Source organism: Aulonocara stuartgranti (assembly GCF_965226115.1).
Source record: "Aulonocara stuartgranti genome assembly, chromosome: 9".
Taxonomy (NCBI): Eukaryota; Metazoa; Chordata; class Actinopteri; order Cichliformes; family Cichlidae; genus Aulonocara; species Aulonocara stuartgranti.
In genome coordinates this window covers 30,769,947-30,793,760 of record NC_138960.1, presented here as the reverse complement: position 1 = coordinate 30,793,760, position 23,814 = coordinate 30,769,947, and the positions used below count along the sequence as shown (strand labels likewise).

At 41.6% G+C, this 23,814-nt stretch overlaps 2 protein-coding genes across 4 annotated transcripts in view; one reads left to right on the top strand and one right to left on the bottom strand.

Moving 5' to 3' along the window:
• Nucleotides 1-13,730, top strand: part of bmp6 (bone morphogenetic protein 6) — a 48,410-nt gene extending 34,680 nt beyond the window's left edge. For all 3 annotated transcript variants that reach the window (XM_082546691.1, XM_082546690.1, XM_082546689.1), the window contains 3 exons: nt 7,611-7,687; nt 8,805-8,915; nt 10,661-13,730. In XM_082546691.1, the coding sequence (XP_082402817.1) occupies nt 7,611-7,687; nt 8,805-8,915; nt 10,661-10,810 (338 nt within the window). In that variant the 3' untranslated portion in view covers nt 10,811-13,730. The remainder of the gene's footprint in view (nt 1-7,610; nt 7,688-8,804; nt 8,916-10,660) is intronic.
• Nucleotides 12,581-22,618, bottom strand: txndc5 (thioredoxin domain containing 5). The gene is made up of 10 exons (XM_082546692.1): nt 22,315-22,618; nt 21,252-21,404; nt 20,695-20,800; nt 20,505-20,601; nt 19,646-19,761; nt 19,293-19,379; nt 15,777-15,938; nt 15,073-15,155; nt 14,621-14,750; nt 12,581-14,301 (listed from the first exon to the last, which is right to left on the bottom strand). Exons 1-10 carry the CDS (start codon nt 22,497-22,499, stop codon nt 14,179-14,181), a joined length of 1,242 nt encoding a protein of 413 aa, XP_082402818.1. The 5' UTR covers nt 22,500-22,618; the 3' UTR covers nt 12,581-14,178.
• Nucleotides 22,619-23,814: the final 1,196 nt, after the last annotated feature.

Genomic DNA, 23,814 nt, shown 5'->3' with positions numbered 1-23,814 from the left:
ACCTTGTTATTTTCTCATTTGCACCATTTTAGCGAGCTGGGTTTAAATCGACATCTGATATTAAATATCTTCCAGATGACAAAAGAGGCCAGAATCGGCCAAAAAAATTTCTGCAGCAATAGTTTTGAGATTATGGTGTAATTCTAAGTGTAACAAATCATCTTTGTTTTCCACATTTTGCTCCTGAAAGCGCGCGCACACACACACGCACACACACGCACACAGCTTTCAGACCAGCCACTTTTATCCCAGTGTTTTTGTTTTTCCTGTTCTTCCTGTTTAGTGGGGTAAATCTCTTTTTTTTTAAAGTTTCGCCTTAGATTCTGAGGCGTGCGGGGAAGACCGGGAATATCTTTTACAACAGCCGTGATATTTCCACCCACTCTGGGTGTGTCTGATGTGTGCACAGTGGAAAACGCTGGTGTGTATGTTGCCAAAAGAACAATACAACACCTTTAAAGGTAATTTGGGGTTTTGTGGGCGAGGAAGGGCTGGGGAGGTAATGGGAGTCGGGCTGGGCCTTGGCTGTGGGGGAAGTTAACAACCATCCGGGGTGGGAATATCACGTCCCGGCACAGCACCAGCGGCCTGTAATTAGGCCTAGCTAGTCATTAGTTGCACAGCTAAAAGACTGACCAAGCTAACAGTATTGCTTAAAGAATTATAATAACACGGCGCTCAGCCAGCTGTGTTTTTTCATCTGTCGCTCTTCTCCTCCCTCCTCCTCTTCGTTCTCCTCACTCCTTCACCACCCGACCTCCTTTTGTTTACCGTTGGTGTAATTAGACATGGCGGAGCTCCCTCGCAGGGTTTAATAACCTCTGTGATGAAAGACAGGAAGAAAGATAAACTTGAGTAGTAGTGGCTGCAGGGAGGGGGAGGAACGTCAGAGGCAACAGTGACATTCTCCTTTCATGTCTTCACAACTTTTGGGACACGCTCCTTCCTCCTTCAGGGTGAAGGATTTTATTTTGAACACTGGGACTGAGTTTTCCATCACCACCACCACCACTGCCACCACCTCTATGGGAATTTATGTAATTGCTACTGTAAAACCTGCTATTTTTTTCTCGCTTTGGAATTAAGAAATAGCTGGAGTAAACCATAGGCTGTAGGTGGAGCGGCTTGAAAAGCTTTGGCTTGGGTTTCTGTGACTCTTTTTATGTCACTGAAACACTGAATCCGAGCTGTGCAGTTATAACATCTGAACTGGCACCATAAGATCCTCGTGTTTTTGGAACAACCGGAGATAAATATAATTTACAGGCTTTTCCAGAGTTTGAGGTTCAAAGAGTGGCGAGGAAGGGTTAAAGTGAAGTCATACAGTACATTAAAAGTCTCAGTGTTAAAGAGCCACAGTGCTTATGTTCAGTAAGGAGCAGCGTTTCCCCTGCTATTCAATAGACAGGGTGGGAACCGGCAGTAGGAGCCCCACCCTGATGAATTCAATGTGAATCGGTTTTAGTGCAGAGTTTTACTATCACGCGGTCAAATGGATGTTTGTCTACTCGCAGAGAAACATTTCCAGGTTAAACACTGTTAGGTAAGCTGCCGTAACACAGCGGCGGAGCTCTGTGCTACAGTGTCCGTTTACATTGCCATCTCAGTAGAGGAAATCCTGCTTTTTTTCTCCCTGTTATTTTCAAATATTTGGTCCTGAATGTAGTTCAAGAAGGTGAAAGTGGAGTTCATGGTTTGGGTCTTAAAATCCTCTGAAGTCATGTTGAAAGGACAAAGATATTTACTTTGAATAGCAAGCGATATCTGAGGTGATTTTTCCATAATTAACCGCCATGTCTACACCTCCCCCTCACTAAAAATCAGTCATTTATGAATTATGTGTTACTACTGAATGCAAGACATATTCTTATAGTGTACAAATTATTTATTAATGCAATTTACATGATCTCAGTCTTACTGTTTACTCTTGTTTAGCTTGTCTCATTTGTTTTCTTTTTTAGTTTCTTTGGGTTTTTTTTTATCACTGTTGTGTATGTGAATTCTTGCAATATCTCAAAGTATAAGGGCTACCCTATGTGCATGTGGCACTTTTACTGGGACTATGTTGTTTATTTATTGCATACTGCACTTTTTTATTCTTATCCTGCTGCTCAGACTCAATAATTGTCTTGTGGGGTCAGTAAAGTTTCATTAAAGATAATCTATCCACCTATCGGTCTATCTAGTCCAGGGATTTCACGGCTGTTTTTACTGTACCACTAGAATTCAAAATATCCACATTACAGCCCTATGTAACTCAAATCTTCTATGTCAGATAGTTGCTGTGGCTTGTGCTATGACATAGTTCTGATTGTAGTTATTATTATGTTTCAAAGATCACGGTTATCATCGAAACGCTTTGCCACCTCCAACTTAATTTGTGAAAGACAGCTGTGACATGTACATGTGTAATGCAGGCTGTAAGTGCACTGTGTCTCAGAGTTTAGGTCCATAATTTTGTCAAAGGGCCAAGAGAAGTTACAAACACCAAAATACCTCTTTTTAAACTTGCAGTCATGATATTGAGTGCACTCGTTAGCTTTTCTTGCAGAGATCTTCATATTAGCCTGTTTAGCATAAAAGCTAACCTGTTTAGCCTAGCACTACCTTTGGATAAACAGACTTCACCTTACACATCAAACTTTTAGCCTTTCAACAGGGCCAGGCTAGCTTTTTCCCCGTTTCCAGTGTTCATGCTAAGCTAAGTTAACCAGCGTAGCTTAGCATCTCCATATTATGTGGAGGAAAGCTTCTAAATGATTGTATTTTTACAGTATTTTAGTTAAACCGACTACTTTAATGTCAAACTCTACAGTAGCACTCACACACACTCTAAGGCTTTTAATTAATACAGCAAGTATAACACGTTGAGTCAGTTTTTGTCTCTTCTCACCTCTGCTCTCTGTCAAGGAAAGGAAAAAGAAATGAATGGAAGCCTCATGGGAGCCGGAGCTCAGTGGTAGCTGTGTGGCATTAAATTTTTACAGGCAGGAAGGGGAGATGTGGTTTATGGGCACCACAAATCTGGGCCTTTACACTCAATGAAAGCCCGCAGTAAATATCAGCTTTATTCCTCTTAAAAAGCCCCACAGACTGTAAATGTTTGATGGCTTTGAAGACCGAGGGGGAAAAGGAGTTGTGCGGAGATGAGTGAGAAAGAGGGAAAAAGAAGCATGTCGCTAAATATGATACTCTGAACTGCACAGCAAAGCCACACTTATTTACTTATGATTTACTGAACCTTTGACCTGCCTGTCTGACTGCATATTATGTTTATCTAGCTAATTGGTGGCACATTAGATCATTCTAGCAAGCAAAAGTATATAGACTTCAATCTTTTTAACCCTCAAGGTCATATTTAAAATACAGTCACCTTAGAGAGCAGTGAATAAAATGAGATTATCAAACTTTAGACATCACTAGACTGGTTGATTGTGCGAAGGCCTCTCATGCTGTGTGGAGGGGGCAGGCGGGCTACATTCACCCTCCACCCTGAGCTGTGATTTGACCCAAAGCTGAATGTCACGCATCATAAACTCGACCTGGATGAGGAAGTAGGGGGGTCTCTATGAGAGGTTGTGTAATAACAAGGGTGCGTGTGTACTTAGAAACAGTGCGTTTTTCACTATTTAAAGTATTGCATATGCTACACTATTTGCAGAAATGCCTTAAGTAGTACACAAATATATTCCAGTATGCATTGGTATGTTTCTGTATATTAACCCTGAGACCTCTGCCATCCTGCAGTACTGCAGGGTAGCAGTTCAGCTCAGAGGTGTGTCGTTTTCTCTTTCTATAAACATCACCTCAGCTTTGTATCAGGTCAGCCAAGTTTCATAGCCAATCAGATTTCTTCTTTCAATGGTACTCTTCCATTATCCTTGGCTGTTTCCTGTATATAAACACTGTACACTGTGCTGTGACCGATTCTCAGTTAAAAAGGTATTGGTATTGTCCATGTACAGTTCTAACTAGTTCAGTTTGAAGGCAGGATGGATGCGTGCAAGCCTGCACACACAGTTTCACACGGAGCCAAACGTGCATGCCTGAATGCTGAGAAAAACATTTGCACATATGCAGAGGTACACAGAGACATACGCGCACATGGAGATGTACCATTGACTGCACAGACATGTAAACTTATAACTTATTTCCACATTAGCAGACATGCCGCGAGCTGCCCTTCCTACTGGAAAGGAAGGAAGCCTAAACGAGGGAAACACCTGACCGCATCCTGACTGACCGTTACACATGACCCTTTGACCTCACTATGCCGCTGACTGTCATGGCCAGTGGTACCTTTTGTTTCTTCTCACAGAGTGAACTCGTCTAGTCAGATGAAATATTCATCGAATTTCCAGCCTTGTTTCCAAAAAAGTTGCAAAGCTGTGAAAAGATTGATGAAAACCATTTTATACCTTTGTGCAGTACAAATACTTCTAAAGCTTTGAGTGTTGTATGCTAATTTTGATTTTGATGCCAGTAACATGTTTTTATAAAAAGTTGGAAAGAAGGCACACAGAGACTGGAAAAGTTGTGCAAAAAAACCACCTGGTGGAACACGTCTCAGGACTAATTAGGCTGATTAGTAACATGATTGGGCTTAAAACGAGCATTCCAGTGAGGCTGATAAATTATGGAGGAAAGATGAGGAGAGATTCACCGGTCTGTGAGAGACTGTGTGGATAAATAGTTGAACAGTTTCCAACATCAAACTGTGGTGCATTCAGTCATTAGAAAGATCCCACAGGTGGCGCTGTGAAGAACCAGCTTTGATGTTTTATGCGTCCAAGTTCATGTAAGATGAGGTGAATCATAGACACAGTTTCCTCTGAGCTGAATAGGAGAGGGGAGGCAGATAGTTTGGAGATGCATCTTGTGACGACTCTGTTAGCACTGATCGGGAGCAACATATGTTGCCATCCAGACGTGCTGTCACAGAAAGTCTGATGACAAAAGAGTGAGAGCAAACAACAATTTTCCTTTCATTCCCCAAACATTTACATAGTGCTGATAAGAAGAAGACTATCACCCCAATAGAGCTCTTTGCTCTCACACTGCTGGCTTCTTTATTCATGCTGCCATAGGCTTAGGTTGCTGTTTCATCCTGTTAAAAGGGAGTTTTTCCTTCCCACTGTCACCAAGTGCTAGATCAAAGAAGGCCACCTGATCGTTAGGCTTTATCTGTGTTATTGTAGGTCTTTACCTTACAGCTTCATGCACCTAGAGGTGACTGTTGTTGTGATTTGGCGTTATAAAAATAAAATTGAATTAAATTGAAGAGGTGACGGAGCACAGTCCAGATGTTTTTTCAAACGTGGAGCTTGTGTTTTTCAAGATCATCTCTTCCTACCTTTGTGTCATCTTCGTACTATTTCAGTTAAATATAGGGAAGCAATTATGTCTTGACACAGTGTCTCAAAAATAGTGCCTTGGATTACTCTTGATTTGCCTTTTACTTCTTAGAAATACCCATCATAGGTATGTGTTTCTTGTTATTGCAGTTATTTTGGTGCCGTTTGGTAGATGTCCTTATATAAAGTACAACTGCACATTTATGGTACAGTTGGTAGAAACATGAAGACTAAACACAGGCAGTGCCAGGCCTCACATGCGTCTCTCTCTGTCACCTCATCTTTATGGTCTGCGATGAATCCAAGCAGGAAACCCAGCTTTGCTCTTCCTCTCCCTGTCTGTGTCTCTTTTTGTATTTGAGACGAGGCCAGCTAAAACACTCGGGTCTGGGCAGTGCAGTCAGCGAGTCTGTTCAGAATTAAATTTAATTTGATGACGAAATGGTAATGCAACCAACTCTGGTGAATTTAAATTACAACTCTCCGCTTTAATGAGTAGCTAAGTGGGTTTGGCTGTTAAACAGATAAACATCGGGTCATCTGTGAGTGCCTATGTGTACGTACTGCGAGTGGAAGCGCCGCTTGTAATGAATGATAGACGTATGGATGTAAGGAACCAAAATCAATTAGCATTACATAAGCAAAATATGTTTGTATATATGTCTGTGTGCGTCTCCCTCCAACTCCAGCTGACTAAACAAGGCTGCTGTCGGTGACTTGGTGAGGTGAGTGGCTGGGTGGTGGCTGTGACTGAGTGACAAATCCCCGACTGCCTTGTGACTCACTCTCAAACAGACAGACAAACAGACACACACACGCAAGAAAATCTATAAAATGCCAGTTTCTTGGATGGAGAGTTGATTTATTCTATTGTTTATTTTATTCTATGACACCTATTTATATTTGCCTGTAGGTGATAAATAACTATGTGTGCATGAGCTGACAGGTTAAGAGTCAGACTGGAAAAAGTCAACACTGCGTTTTGGATGAGAGGGTCAGTCGCATTTAGATTCAAACCTGTGAAAGTTTTTATTGTTTTATTATAATCACAATATTATTCTAGCCACAGACTGTATATAGAAGATGGCAACAATAACGTCATCTACTGATTTCTGATCTCCTGTTTTTTCTGTGGTAAAAAGAGATTTTTAAAAAAAAATTTAATACCAGACTGTAAATGCTTTTAGAGTTGCCTCAAGTGGCTATTAGAGGAACTACAAGTCTTTGCATTGCACCTTAGCTTTATTTCTCAGCCCTGGAGGTTGCTGCTTGATTGTAAGGCTGGTCCTCAGCAAAAGTCTAAACAGTTGGTTAACTGTTTTATAATTATGGATGTGCAGACCAACAACTAACTACAATTAAAATCAGTTTTGGGCTCAAAGAAGCTACTCTTGTGTGTGTGTGTGTGTGTGTGTGTGTGTGTGTGTGTGTGTGTGTGTGTGGTTGTAGAGTCATAATTGCCTCAAATAGAGCCTCATATAGAACCATCGAGAACATGGGACCAGTGCCACTGTGTAGCACTTTGCCTGTTTCACAGACAGGTTAGTTGTGAAAATGTAATCAAAGCCATGAAAGGACAGAGTAAATAAGCTAAAGGGAGACCTTGAAACCTAAGTGGAAAATCTGTGTCACCGTCTTGACTTCAGTGCAGTGACCGATGGCAGCAATGACCTCTTCTAGTTTGAAAACCAAACCTATACCTGAGACTGTCTGAGCCATTGCTGTACGGCCGCAGAGGCGAACACAGATGATTAAGGACAAGCTGATGGGCGGAGAGTCCACAAACACACTTGTCACTATTTCACTGCGTTTGCATGTGCCAAATAATATGTAACTGCCAATGAATTCAATTAGGCACGCGCTCAAGTGCATTAGACAGCAGATGAATGTGAAGCACGTACAGCGCAGCGACCGCTGTAATGAGCACTTGTGCCGGCGCTCCGGTCTACGCCCTCACATGTTTCTCCACCCAGTGCATTACGCGAGGCGTGTTGTGTTATTCTTCTGCTCTCGGATTCAGTATGTAATGTGTCACTGGACTTCACTGGACATATTTACATCATTTACCCAAGGAAAAGGGCTTTCACTTTGTTTTATCATCATGGCGCTGTGACATACTTTCCACATGCTGAGGGTCACAAACGATGTGGAAAACGACGCCAGATGCTAATCATGATTCTAAGTGGAGCGGCCCCGTGTCTGGAGAGGATCGTGGTAATATGTGAACCCTGATGGTTTCTGTTCTTTGTCTTTCAGACTACAACAGCAGCGATCAGAAGACAGCATGCAGAAGACACGAGCTGTACGTCAGCTTCAGAGAGCTGGGCTGGCAGGTATTTTCTCCTTAAGCTTCACCTAAAAGTTTCCTAATACATCAGTCGTCTAGTCAGGACTACTTTTTAATTCTAATCAGTGTTCCTACTATGCATACTAGAGTATAGTATTATATATATTATATGATTGTTGGAATAATAGGGGATTTGTGTGTTTTTTAAACTCTTAGCAAAAGCAGTATGCCACCATCAGGTGTATTAAGTAGCCGTCTCTTGTCAGACTGGTTTCCTTCTACAAATTGTCATATCTTAATATTTAAAAAATGAGCATGAGTAGCTAAATTATGGAGTGGAGTTGCATGAACGCCCCAGAGTTTATGCACTGGTGGTGGTGGGGAGGTAAACCGTTAGCTGACGAGGGGAGGTGGGATGTGAGATACATGGCCTCGAAGTCAGACGTCACCCAGAGCAGGGATGTGAAAGGCACTTTAGATTGTGGGAAAGTATAACTATTTTTTCCACGAGATACTTTAACATAAGAAAAAAAGTGTAATTTCAACAGCACGTCTCAGTTTTTCTACACGATAAAGTAGTAAATGAAAGAAACCTGTCAGCATGACTCTGTAAAGTACACTGCTCAGTACACATTAGAAACAAGAGAGGATGCGACATAGAAAAGGTTAAATGGAGATCACAGTGTGTGTGTGCGTGTTTACTTAGATACAGAGGAAGAAATAAAAGAGAAGGGCAGAGGTACATACAACCAGCTGTTAACACAGCACTGACATCTAGAGGGAGACTGCCAGCAATCATTCACACACACACAGAGCTGGAAATAATGAAAGGGATTGTCAGAAGAGTGAAAAGGTGATTGACACTGACAGGAAGATGAACTAGATCAAAACACAAATTAGAGTGGGGGGATAACCTGTCGACACCTCATCAGAGTCAAACAGTAAGACAGAAAGAGTGGAAGGAAGGAAGGAGGAGAGGGATTAGCTCTGAGTGATTTCACAGACAGCACTGTGGATTTGTCCGCAGAGAGAACGTTAACTCTGAATTTACCAACAGCAGTCAGGTGGGTTACATGGAAAGTGAAGCTGTACTGAACCAATAATAACAAAACTGTTCATTTCTGTTCATCCCAAAACCAACTGATTTCACGTGTTTCTCTAAGGACTGGATTATTGCTCCTGACGGCTACGCAGCCAACTACTGTGATGGAGAATGCTCCTTCCCCCTTAATGCCCACATGAATGCCACCAACCACGCCATTGTGCAGACGCTGGTAAGACCATCCCACTACGGTTTACCGCACTAAGTATGTGTGTATTCTTAACACAATGAAGAAGAAGTCATTTTAGGCCCGTCTCTTATGTCTGCCAGAACTTTGTGGTGGTGCTCATACAGTTTTTCCTGTGGATTTAGGATTGTTGTAGCAACACTGCAACGAGATATAATAGTGGTCTATTGTGTGTCTAAATGACCTTTAAAAATAAGCACAGGAGCATATGAGAGTGTTTCGACAGTGTATTTTTAATCTAGTCGCCGTGGCCTTCTTAGGGTTATAAATATCGGTGAATATAAAGCGTTACAGTTCTGTGAAGCTCAGTTAACTCCATTAAATTTACTTGTCATGGACAGTCGAAACATAAAAGAGACAAATGAGGTGCATCCACACATGGAGTAACTGCTCTTCTTCTAGTGGCCACTTGAAGCAGCCTTCAAATGGAATCAGTCCCCATAGACTTCCATGTTAAAATGTTTATGGTATTAAAAATATATATATTTATACAGTCTTATTCAAAAAAAGTTGGTCTCTGTGAAGAGTTTCCCTGTTCTAAACAACTGTACAGATGATAGCTTGTGTTTTCATAACTCCCAATTGGATGCAGGATTTAGGAGCGTGGCAGCATAGACGGTATAGCCAAGCAGCTTCTACTGATACTAATTGGAGTTACTGAATCTCTGGACCACTCTGACATGTTTGTTGGTGCTTGGGAGGATTTTTAATGTAGTCTGTGCGGGACAGACCATCCGATTAGTTTTTGCTCCTTGAGTACCATCCTAGCATTTTAGTAACTTAATTCACTTCAATTCAGTTTTATTTATATAGCAACAAATCGCAGCAACAGTCCCATCAAGACACTTTATAATAATACAGAGAAATCATTGCGCCTTGGCTTGACCCCTATGAGCCAGCACTTGGTGACAGTGGGAAGGAAAAACATCCTTTTTGATAAAAAAGAAACCAGCAGAACCAGGCTGGGGGTGATGGGACAAAACACACACTGTGGAAGAGATTGTCAATAATAGGTAAACAAAGATTAGCAGGTATGTGTACGTGTACAGTTTGTACCATTTATAACTGCTACTGTCTAATCAAGCTTGATAACGTCAGCCATATTTAGACGAGAGGGTGGAGTTCTATGTTATCAGCTAATGATAGCCAGCTTGGTTAGCAAGTTGCTATCTATCTATATCTATAAGCTGTACAGGTGCAGTGGACAGATAAAGAGACATGTTTGTTATTGCTTAGTAATGAATGATTCAAATATTAGCTTTTCACTCACTAAGACTGAAGCACAACCTTATTGGAAGGGCTGTGAGTACGCTTCGAGCCAAGGTGTGGGCTAGCAGAAAGCTAGTGGCTATACCTCCATTTATTTGTGTCTACCTGTCACTTAAAGCAACCTTTATATAATTTTAGTGACTGAATGATCTAAGAAGAGCATCCCTACACAGTCAATTTAATTTAGATGCTACTGAGAGAGTCCAAACCATTTTAATATCTGCTGTAAAGTTGGGCCACGTGGGGTTGGGGATTTTATAACCAGTCTCCAGTGGCCATTAAAGAAATGTCAAATAATCCGACATTTGGCATGATTAAAAAATATAATAAAATCAATTTTTAAATCTGTCCTTTGTGAGTTTATCATCCATTTCTAATTGCTACTTTTTCTGATAATAGAAAGAGGGTGTGGGGGATTTGTGACACATAAAGAGGCTGAAGGTCTTTCTCATTATTTCCAGGTGCACCTGATGAACCCCGAGAACGTACCCAAGCCGTGCTGCGCCCCCACCAAGCTGCACGCCATTTCAGTGCTCTATTTCGACGACAACTCCAACGTCATACTGAAGAAATACAAGAACATGGTGGTGCGGGCCTGCGGCTGCCACTGACAGACAGATGAAGACTGGTAGTGCTTCAGTCAAAGTTGGGTGTACGTTGACCTCAGGTAGACACCGGATTCCCGCCCAAATCTTCAACATGCAAAGGAACGTCCAGCCTGAAAGATCATTCCCATGTTCCATTTCCATAATTGTTAAGCCTGCTAACATATCAAGTAGCAAGTATTCCCCACCACATGTGGATCATCCATAGGCAACTTCACCTTGTTCCAGTCTTGAGCCACCAAGTTGTCTACCACCCTTCCTGTTAGCTGTGGACGGGGGTCTTCTCTTCATGGGTCTGCAACTGAATGAATGACTGTGTGTGTATGTGTGGGGGGAGGCATTTAAGCATTTAAGTTTGTATATTATGTGTTTACTGAAGTGTGTGTATGAATGCCTGAGAGGCTACTGCACCTTCTCCCTCCCTGAGAGGGTGAAACTGAACTGTCGTGGGACCAGTCAGAGTGCTGCTTTCTTTCCCGTCTTCTCTCCAACATAGAAAAAAAGAGCAAGGTGCATCAGTTCTCGCAGGAGGCTCAGATAATGAACAGCTTCCCTACAGCACATGACACTGCAGGGCTAACACCCCCGTCATATTTCCAAGTGGTGTGAATCAGCCCGACTTTCTTTTTTCTGTGCAAAATGTTGTTAACCAAAACCATCTAATACAAACTGAATGATACTTTGGAGTCAGCACACTCATATTTCCTTCCTCCCCTCTGCTGTTTTTTTTCCTCGAGCCATATTTGCCTTCCCAAAAATATAATATGGACTTAACCAAAGTGACCGCAGGCTATTTTAGCAGTGGACCGCTCCAAATATCCCCCCCGACACCACCACCTCCTCTCCTCCATGTCAATATTTGCCAGGCTGGGGCTGAGCTGCGATTCACCAGGCTGGTTCAACATGATGCATGTTGTGGCTAAACTGATGTTTTTCTCCAAAGAACCGAAGAATACAGCCTTATCCCTCGGACATACCACAAATGGCCATTTCCATGTCGCTGCTCTCATAAAGTTAACAAACGCTTCCACTCCTGACAGCCCATCATGAAATAGTAGAGAAAAAAAACATCCCGCAGAACGGTTTGTGTCAGCGTTCTGAAATTAGCCGGTTGCTTTTTCAACCCCGAGGGTGAAACTGTGTTCGGATATGGACAGGTGACAAATTAATGGAAAAACCTGAATGCTCAAACCCTGCACAGTGGGGGTATCTCGTACTATTCTTTTAAAGCATTCATTGGCGGGATCAGTTTGTTCTGTGTTAAATCTTGAAGGGAATGGCCGCTTCTAGGATAACAGCTTTGCCCTTTTCATAGAGCCTGTGGCCCTCAAGTCACCAGATCTCAACCCAGGTTGGTAGATTTGACCAATCAATCACCTCTTTAAGTTTTAGAGAGCTGAAGAATTAAAAATAAACGTGCATTCGAGCAGTTTTGCTGAAAAGCAGTGCCTGGTTTTTCCTTTAATTTGTCACCTGTCACGTGGCAACGTCTTCCCAACAGAGTATGTAACTGTGAGCTTTAAATGACATGAGTACTTTTAGAGCATATTTTAATGAAAAACTAATACCAGTAAGAATCAGAATACCTTACGTGCCTAACCAATCATACATTACAAAATATACCTCTGGTAAGCTGCTGTTTACATTTGTGATCATGTTTAGTTTTTTTTTGTAAATACTTGTACATTCTCAGCTTATTTATTGCACCTTTTTATTAAAAAAAAAATATCACATACGTTATTAACAGAGATGCAAGAGCAAAATGAAAATGCAAAGTTATTTTTGAGAAAAATTTATTACGAAATCTCATGTTACATTTTGCCATTATTCACTCTTTTGTACAAAATCTGTGGGTTGTGCACAAACTATAACCCATGAAAAGGAAAAAAACAACAAAAAAACATGACTTTGTCACTGGAGTTGCTTAGACCATGTGCTATCCATAAAAACTTTTACTGAGAAAAAACTGCTGTGTCTCAGACTGTTTGAGTACCTGGGTTTAACAATAAATGGTGCCTTGCATTCACACAACACATGCTTTCCACGTAACCTGGGTCAAAGAGCATTTGCCTAACAGGTGGGTGCAGTTTACACGGCGGTTAATTGCAAAAAGGTGCACTGAAACACTGCAAATGCTTTTTCACTAAGGCTTCACCTTCAAATCCCCCCGAAAATTATTTGTGTTGAATTTTAATGCTGCCAGTTCCTGCCCACTTCAATGATTAACTGTAATCAGAACCTCATCGTCTATTTTACTCAGGCCGATGGCTCTGGTGTCCAAAGGTCTAAATCATCCCGATACAATGTTTTCAACTTAGGCTGTCGCTTCAGTAAGAATAGATGGAAATCACGGTGAGAACGTGGATACGATGGGAGTTGAGCTCACCCTGAGCAGCAGTTCGACCTTTCAGTGCAGACGATGAGCGACCCTTCTGTGTCCAAATCCTTCTAACATAGGAAGGATAAACCTGGCCTGAAGAATACAAACATTCACGTTTTTACATCGACACCTAATAATGTTAGGGGAGACTTCACGTCAACGATGGCTTGTCCAAACAGAAGCAGTAACACAAAAGATCAGTAACAGAGTGATGGGGCAGCATGGTCCAGGGCTAACACTCCCAATGCTAGAAGTAGAAAGGGATGGTCGATCACTGAGACTAAAACAATCAGTCAGGATCTGGTAATCTTGATTAACAGAAAAAAAAAAGTTGTCAGATTCAGTAAAATCACAGACTTCTCCATCACCTCCCAGTCTGTGTGGTTTCTTCCCTGAGAGTTAAGTCAGACAGGCCATCACTGGCATGACTATGAAGCACCCTCAACTTAACACTCTGCTTCACATTGGAGAGTCACAAACTTTTACAGCCTCGTGAGTGACAGTAATAGAAAACTAATGGCTTATGATTTAAAAAAAAAAAAATTTCATGTACACAAATTAGCATCGGGGAAAAAAAGTCAAATGGCAGAGACGTCAGAAACACTTCATTTAAAAAACAAACAGGTAGAAACTTTAGTGCCACTGTTTTAACATTTCTTGTATTCTTGTGAAAAGTTCTGGTTCTGAGCAGAGCTTGCAAAGTGGTTGTCGCACATATTACTTCATCTTCAGGCCCAACCAGTCGCCACGTGGTTTAAGGTTGAGCAAGAGCAATGAGAAGTACGATCACCTTCCAAACACTCTTACCGAATGATTCTGCACTTGAATACCAAAAAAAGATGAATGCGCCAGCCTGTCATTGGATGACTGACAGAGAGGGGGAAGAGTAGGGGTCTGGCTTTTGTAGGAGAGACGGTGGTGTCCTATTAGCCAGATATGCAGTGTGAGCGAGTAGAGTTGTGGAGAGAGAGAGAGAGCGCCGACTAGCCTGTATCTACAGCTCGTCTCGTGCCTGCTTCATCACAAAGTCGTGCAGGCTCTCCAAATCCCGCCCACCGTGATGCTCATCACCCTGCTCCCCTGCTCTGAAGATGATCAAGGTGGGGTAACCGCGCACCTGGATAACAGAAAAAAAAAAAAAGAATATCACCATACTGTCATCATTGGGTAACCATGGCTTCACTCCAAGCTGAAAACATGTGTGCACCAACCACCAGGACTGTTAAATCTGCTTTAGGGTTTTATTTCATAGTATCTAATTAAAATATGTAGCAGTTATAGAATTTTATGTCTTTGATATAATCCACCACTTTAGTTTATTGCATACACTGTAACACATTTAATCTTGCAGAAATATAAAGCTCACAGAAGGGTACGTGCGCCAGAAACAGTCTCCGAGTGCAAAGCATTCAGTGCCTGGACAGAATTTCACTTACAGAGTACTTGTTGCAGAGTGTGCGCTCAACAGTGCAGTCCACTTTAGCAATCTTGACATCAGTAAAACCAGGAAATTCCTTCTTGGAAAGATCTTCCCATGTTGGAGCGAGATTCTTACAGTGACCACACCTAGACAGCAGGATAACACAAGAGTGACATCACTCTCACTGACTGACAAATTGTGTTTCAAACACTGGCTGCCAACATTTTAAATCAGGAGTTTAATCACTTTAGTCACTAGAACAATAATTACTTCAGACATCTGCAGGTACTTAACGTATATTTGTTTAAAAATGATACACTCCGACTCATCTTACTCGTAGTAGTTTTAAACCCTCTCCTGCAGACAAAGGTTCAGCATTATTTAATACTTGAACTAATTTCTGAGGCGTCATGATTCATTTGGCATTAACAACACACAATAAAGGAAGATGTCAAACAATAATCTCACCATGGAGCGTAGAATTTGACGAAGGTGAATCCTTTGGCTACAGTCTCCTCAAAGTTGTCCTCATTCAGGACCAAAACACTGGACTACAGACAGAAAGAGGACAGGAATACAAGTTGGAATTATATGGATCCGTGTTTTTCCTCACCATGACGACATTATTGCATTATTGTATTTATTATTCTGTTACTGGAGTGAGAGCTTCTGAATTGTGTGCACAGGTTATGTTCCCCAGTAATGCCCACATCATCTCATTAATAAAAGATATGCAAAATCCTGGCATAATTTAGCTGCCAGTCTCTCACCTAACTGGAATCTGAATGGGTGCCATGCTCAAAGACCTACAGTGTAACTACTGCGTGTACATGTGTTGTGTTGAACAGTTTCACTGCAACAGGAAATAACAGCTGCTCATGTGCTGCAGATTCTCAGTGATGGCATCCAGAAGAAGTGCACTGTGTGTGTAATGTAAAAAATACACAATTCAAGCCCTTTAAGAATCACAATAACTTTACAGCTACAGTGCCAGGACCCCACTGAATGCATCAACGATCACTGCAATGTGCAGCTGCTGTGTATCTAAGGTCTCTGAGCACCAGTTCAACGGGGCACACAAATGTCCCCACTTAAAAATACAAAACAGGAAATAAAAAAGAGGAGACCAAAATATTATCCGAGTACAACACCTCTCTGTTGTGAACACCCACCTTTGCTTCCTCTTCAGCTGGCTCTTCAGCAGGGATCTCATTTGCCTTTGGTTCCTCCTTCTGCTCCTCCTGCTTTTCCTCCTCGGTGAGTGCAGCCTTCAGCTGGTTGTCCAAAAAGTCTTTGAAGGAGTCCAGGTCTCTCTTTCCTTTGTACTGTTCTGTCTATGACAAGAGGACAAGAAACAAGAGTTACTGTAACCAGTGTAACAATATTTTGAATATTTCTTGGATGTACGCATCAAATGTGTTATTTTTCTTCCTAGGACCTCTGAACCGAACGAGTTCCCCTCAACAGAACGCTGTTATTAAGAAAAGCAGGATGTTTTTTCAAGCCAGCTATCAAAGGCATATATAGTGTGTTTCTGAGACCATTTTGATGGACCGATTATACTCCGACTTAGAATTTTAATGCCACAGATGAAAAACATTAGCCATTTTCACTGTGATAACATTGGTGGGTTTTTACTTGCCTTCACATTTGTCTCTGTAACTATTTAAGCAGCTTAGTATGAATCATCATCATCACACTGAAATGATTTAGCACATGTATGTTTGCATGTTCCACGTCTCCTAAACAAGTGGAATGAATGACACTAAAACAAATGCCTATGACACCGACTCCCAACATCTGTACAACTATTTTATACAAATTCCACAATCATACATTTTTGTACATTTGACGGTTCAACTGAGCAGCGAACAGCGACCTTACAGCTGCATGGACTTTTTAAACTTCACTGTGCTCTTGAGTAGTCGCTGATTATTGATCAAGTTATTGAAATAAGTGTAGAACATAGCAGAGCAGACGACAACAACGTGGGGATAAAAGATGAAATGTGGGAACCATCATTTCATGACACACTTCATGAAGCCACTCTATGCTGTTGCATGCTGGGGCAGCAGGTTGAGGGCACCAACAATAAGACCAGTAACATTGTGGGGACGTAGCTGGAAGGTGATGTTGGAGAGCCGGATGTTGTCCAAGATAAGGACAATGCTGGACAAAACCTCCCACCCATTCCAAGACGTGCTGGCCAGTCACAGGAGCACATCCAGTGACAGGTTGAGATTACCCAAATGCACCACTGAACTACACTGGAAATCACTCCTGCCTGTGGATATCACCCTGTACAATCCCTCCATCTAATGCACAGTATATAAGAAGTAGGGGTGCAACGATATTCGTATCAATATTGAACCGTTCGATACAGTGCTTTCGGTTCTGTACGCATATGTATCGAACAATACAACATTTGTAATTTATTTTATCTACTTTCCTTCTGACGATGCTGTCTGTGTGGAGCGCTCAGTGAATCTGCGTTCGACTACTCCGCCTAGGCTGCACTGTCGAGCGCAGATCCACTGAGCGCTCCACACAGACAGCATAGTCAGAAGGAAGAGCGCAGGCAGAAGTTAAGCTCTCAGCAACATGGACCTCCCCCACCCTCATTCAGATCTGGCCTTTGGAATTATTTTGGTTTTCATGTGACGTATGACCCTGAAGGTAAGCGAGTCATGGACTAAAGTAAAACAGTATGTTGGATGTGCCACGCAATGCTTAATTACATGGGTGGGAGCTAGTGTGTTAGCGCAGTTAGCTCGTTAACGTGTTGGCCGTCCAGCCCCATGCACGGGGCGAACGGCGGTAGCTCGTTAACGGAGATTTGCCGTGTTGTGGCGTTAAGGTCATTTTAACGAGGTTAACCTGAAAGCACTAGTGGGAACACAACGAATATGACTGCACATTTACGCCGACATCATCCTAGTGCAAAGACAAAAACAACAAGCATGCTACTAACTTTAGCCGAGTCATTTAGACAGCTGTTAGCACATGATTCTCCTTATGCTGCTGAGAATATAGCCCAGAAGAAGCGGATAGTATAGCTTTTATTTTGGAAAGAGACATTTCTCTGTAATAAACTCTTTTCCAAAGATGAGTGATTCCTCAATCAGATACAGGGCTTGCAATATCGCTAGCCCGACGTCCCGGGGCTAGCGATTTTTTCAGTCGGGCTACCAAAATCTATCTCTTCCCTGCCCGTCGGGCTTTTGTAGGAAGGAAAAATCTATGTCAATGCTTTTGCATTCTTTCGGAAATGTAGCTGGGTAATTATGTCATTGGCATCGGTGAGCCACTGTCAATATGTGACATATTGAAGTCGCGTTTGAATTTGTGCTTGTTTTTTTGCTTTCACTTTGCAATGACAGCACTGATCTGTGAGTGATGATAATTTGTGCACCAATTCCTCTGACATAGTCTTATTAATCGTTAGCTTACTATGCAAACATGACAAGTGAAATCTCCCGCAGCAAGCTTAAACATGTGAGAGGTTGATCGCGCAGAGAATCGCTGAGCTTATATGAGTGCGTGTGTAAAAGCAGCAGGATATATATTTTAGTTCTGCTGAGCCAAATAAGACAGGTCAGGGTGAAGAAGTGACAGCCAAAGAAAAGCTTACCACAAAACGGAGAAGTTATGACAAATCAGACTATAAGACAAAAAGAAAGTGCAGCTTTATGGTTTCATGGACAAAATAATTTCTGTGGCTGCAATATGACGAGCTAAATAACCAGGGGTGCACATAAGTGGTCCGCAGGTGCGCATTCGCTGTCAAAATAAAAAACACGTACAAGGGTTAGGGTTAAATTTAAAAACTGTACCTTTGAGTTAAAATATATATTTATAATTTTAATAAATGACAAATTAAAAAGGCATGAACATTTTATTTTGTATCGAAAAAATATCGAACCGTGACACCAAAGTATCGAACCGAACCGAACCGTGAATTTTGTGTATCGTTGCACCCCTAATAAGAAGGGCACCTCAATTTCAACTTCATCTATATTCAATGTTGTGCAATATACTGAGATATTTATATATTAGAGCTATTTTGTTATAAGATAAGATAAGATAAGATAACCTTTATTAGTCCCACACGTGGGAAATTTGTTTTGTCACAGCAGGAGTGGACAGTGCAAAAGTTATGAGGCAAAAATTAGAATACAATAAGAATAAATACAGTACACAACTGTACAGAATAGAATAAAATAAAATACTATATACAGTAGAATAAAATAAAATAAATATACAATAAGATAAAAATAGAATACAAATACAAATACTATATACAACTGAGTAAAAATACAACGATGACAGAAAGGATTATTGCACTTAGTATTATTGCATATATTTTGTATTACTGAATTTAGTCTAGTTAGTTACTGTTTTGGAGCAAGTGTGACTACATAATTTCATCTGGAATTAACAAAATATTCTGATGCCCATGAGGCATCCTGGTCAGATACAAACTACCTCAACTGGGTCCTTTCGATGAGGATTAGCAGCTCTGCTCTGAGCTTCAATGACTGAACTCCTCAGCCGGTCTCTAAGGCACCATCCATTTGAACCTTTTATATTTTGATTTTCCTGACAGTTACTGTTTATTGACCTAACACCTAAGCAATGTGTGTAAGCACATGCATACACACAGAGCTAGTCCCAAACCTTTTGCATACCTTTTCTCCATTGTAGAAGAAGAGCAGTGTGGGATATCCCCTCACACCATTCTCAGAACACACCTCGTAGTGCTGAGTACAGTCCACCTAGTTCACAAATACACAAACTTGTGTTATTAAACAGGAATGTCGCAACACTGCAAACACTGGCTCTGTGGTCTGTTTTTATAACACAGTATGCAAATAGTTAACTCCTTATATGATCAACATCTGTTCTGTCACACAGGATCCTGACAGGAATCATTTAAGAGTAAATAATGTTTGCCCAAAGGGGACCTGGGACTAATTCAAGAAAGTAAACTTTCATTGTAGTGAGTGTCCATCTGTTCTGTTGTTTTAACATCTGAACCCACCTTTCCTATCTTCACATCGTCAGAGTGCTCAAAGGTGGTGGCCAGCTGTTCCCATGTTGGGGCCATGGCTTTGCAGTGACCACACCAAGGTGCAAAGAACTTGATAAAGTGGGCGCCTGAGGCAGGAAGAAAAGAAAGAAAGGTAGAACATGAAAAGCCTTGCAGCATTTGCACACCAGCTTTTAGGGAATTTATACATTTACACAAATCTACCAAAGCGAGGCTGAAGTTTATTGGTCCAGAAAATGAACATAAGAAAGCTGATTTCACTGCAAACTCAACACTGTAAAAGGATATACACCTCTTACAGCTCACATGAACCAATTAAGCAACGTTTATTGCAGCCCTGTTGCCAAGATGTGAAGGTGGGGACCTATAAACACCGTTTTAAAAATACCTATGTCATATCCTGCCGATTTTCATCTCCAAACAAGAAATCATTTATTTTTTTTCCTTCAAAACCAAAACATTCAACTTCAGTGGAGCTCAAGAGGCGTAATTTCAGCGAGACAATTATCGTGAGCAGCGTTAATTTTTGCAGTTGTTGCCTCAAAGTCCAGAAACGTGAGGCGACGGGAGACGAGGGTTTTTACAGTCGGCTGGCTTTGACTAACGCTCGGGTACTCGGGTGGTGAAATGTCAGTTATGTAAATCTAGTTAATGAGGTGTTTCCATTCTCCAATGTGAGATCCAGAAACTCGGTGTGGCTGAAAACTGAAAGCAGAATCAAAAATGACGGCAACACAGACACGGCTTATCTGTTACAGCAGGGTGCAGCTGCGTAAATACGCAAAGTCGCTTGGCTAATTATGTTGCCTAACTGAAGCTCTACACAGCATCTCTTTTAATGCATCTTTACCTTTGGCTATGTGGGTCTTGAAATTGAGGGCGGTGAGCTCATACATTCCCTGTTTGGGCTCTGGGGCTTTAGGAGGCTCCAGTTCACTCTCTGGTTCCTGCAAAACATTCAGCAACAAAAAGCATGAGCATCAGTTTTGCACTGGTTTGAGGACGTGAGGTTATGACTGAATGAACACCAAACCACTAACCGAAGGCTCCTCTTGGAGCGTCTTCAGCATCCAGGTCTCCAGAGACTGCAGATCTCTGGGGCCCTGGTACTTCACTGCTTCCTGGTCGGGCCTAAACAACTTAAGCCTGCACATAAGACAATATATTCAACTCCATGAGACGTGGCATGGCAGATTTATAATTTAAAATCTACAGCTGGACGAGAGAGTTAAAGAAAATCTTAGCTATAACTTTACCCATAAATACAGGTATTCTGTAAATGATTATGGAGTAAACTGCTGCATTTGCAGTTACAGTGTGCATGGTGCAACATCCAAGTTTCAGCCATTAAGATAATGGCAGAATATTCCACCAAATGCATGTCAATGTGTCACTCCTCTGTCAATCAGTGATGAAAAAGACTTTTTACTTCCATGATCTAAGAGGAGTTTAAGCCTAAATGCTTCAGCTGCTGCGTTATGCTCTGTTGTGTTTCTGGAAAACTGACAAAAATGAAATACGGAGCAATCGGACATCAATAAGTGAAGCTGATGAGGCCAAGATATGAGACAGCAGCTTGTGTGAGTCTAGTACTTACGTAGGGTAGCCTCTAACACCGTGGTCATTGGAGCAAAATTTGGTGTCCTGGACACAGTCTACTTTTACCACATACACCGGGGGGTCGTCCATGCTGTTGTATTTCTCTGCCAGCTCGTTCCACGTCGGCTGTAGCCTCTGGCAATGGCCGCACCTTGACATAAGAGAAGCAAACAGGGGGGGATTTAATGCATTATGGGAAACCTGAGAGTTTATATTTTCATAACAGTGTATGTGAACACTGTATTCTGGATGCAGACACAGGCACACTGCTTCAATATTTTCTGCTTCCTGTTATTTGATAATAAAACCAACATATAGACAAATTTCCATAACATATTAGCATAATCTTCACTTTTACATAACCTCTCTCCATTAAGGAAAAAGTTAAACGATCACGTGTAAAAAAAAAAAAAAAACACTCACATAATCTCATAATCTCTGCCTTTAGCGTCAGTTCCCTGTTTACATTATGCAGTGCATGGTGACCAAATTAAACTGCATAACAATAATGGCATTATGAATTCTTGTTACCCGCAAAGGACCTCTAGGGGGACCGTGAACCTCAGTTTTGCAACAACTGTTATAACATCAGTCAATCAGTGCGTGCCACGTAAGCGCAGCCCTGTAACTAACTTTGAACGGAGGCTCAATAACTCCTGCTCTGTGAATAAAAGCTGTTTAACTGTCTGAGTATAGCCTTCAACTGCAAACCTTCACACTGAATATTGGCAGCTAGCGAAGTGTTAGCATAAACGACAGCGAGAACCGCGTAAAAGAAGAAAATGCGTTTCATTTCGCTCAGCTGCACTTGGCTGTTTTGGCTTTGCTAGTTAGCAACTAAGCTAACATCACTCAATGAGCGAAAGGAATGAGCTAGTGCTAACTAGCCTGCGTGCTAACTAGCTTGCTTGCTAATTTGCCGGTTTGCTCCAATCCAGTATCAGAAACGCTTTTGTGTTTTCAGTATTAATTAGAATATTAAACACATAGACAATGTACTTTTGGGGAATTTGCTTAACTCCGTGTGTAAAAAAAGAAAAACTTAGCGAGCGTTTACTTACCATGGAGCGTAAAACATGACAAAGTGGGGTGCAGTGGGCACCGCCTCGTTGAACATATCCACCGTGTACGTGTGCTTGGCATGCTCATCTTCTTCTACTTCAAGTTCGCATAAAACACCAGCAAGCAGTAACGACAAGTGAATAAAATGCAACAAAACGGGTGTGCGGTGCAGAGATGAAGCCATGGTGAATCTCGGCAGCTGAACGGTGTCCCTGCTGGTGTGAAAGGACTGACTTTCTGCGAGCACGCCCCTCTGGCAGCCTCTGACTCAAAGAATGCCAGACCTGGATGGGATGCTCCAAGATGGAGCTTACCACAGCAGCATATGGGCATCTAATCACGGTGTTGTGTAGATCTGTGGCGGCCCGCAAGCGCTTTGCAACTCTATCAGATGTGACAGGTTCAAACAAGTGCCAATTTACAAAGAAGTGTGAAAGCCTGTGAGGTATTACTGACTCCAGGGGGGGATATGTATATTATAATAAAAGGTGTGCAAATATAATAACAAGTATAATAATATATAACAATAAGTATAACAAAGAGTTCACTATTACCATAGAAATATATACTGAGCAGCGGTTCTCTGAGTAAAAATGCCTTGTTGATGTCAGAGATATCAGCCTTGAGCTGACAGGAAGGCAACAGTAACTCAAACAACTGCTCAACCAAAGAATGCAGAAGAGCATTTCAAAGGAATGACATGTTGAACCTTGAAGCAGATGAGCTACAGCAGCAGAAGACCACACTGGCTGTCACTCCTGTCCGCTAAGAACAGAAAACTGATTACAGTTCACACAGGCTCACCAAAGCTGGACAATAGAAGACTGGAAAATGCTGCCTGGTCTGATCACTCTCAATTTCTGCTGTAACATTTGGATGATAGGGTCAGAATTTGGTGTAAACAACATGGATCCTCTTACCTTGTAACAATGGTTGGGGGCTATTTTTGGTTTGGATCCATGGATCAAAGTATCTGAGGAATGTTTTCAGTGCTTAGATGAATCTGTACCATGAACAACTAAGGCAAAAGAGGCTCCAGTACTAGCAGGGTGTACCTAATAAGAGTGTCCAGAGATTTTGGATCAACATATGCAGCACTTTATGGACTTCACTAACACTTCGACAGCAAATTTAAGATGATAAATGTGAAGTTAAATTTTTAAATGTTAGAGGAAAGTTGAAGTCATGTAGAAAAATCAAATTTGAGATATTCAGGAGAGTTTGTTCCGCCTCTGCTAGTGTAAGGAAAAGCCAAATTGGTCTATTACAAATGGTCCAGTAAGTTCGGGTTGACTGCTCCATCTTGGCCGGCAGCAGAAGTTTCCTTCACACCTGAGGCTCTCTTTCTTGAAAAGACAGGCTGCTCTCTTAATGCCCAGGGGTGTAAATCTAGAAGACATCCATGAAAAAAATGAAATATTGTGAAAATAGACCACATTAAAAGTTAATATTTTTGCTTTTGCTGTTAAAAAAAAAAAGCATCTCAGGTGTCAAATCGC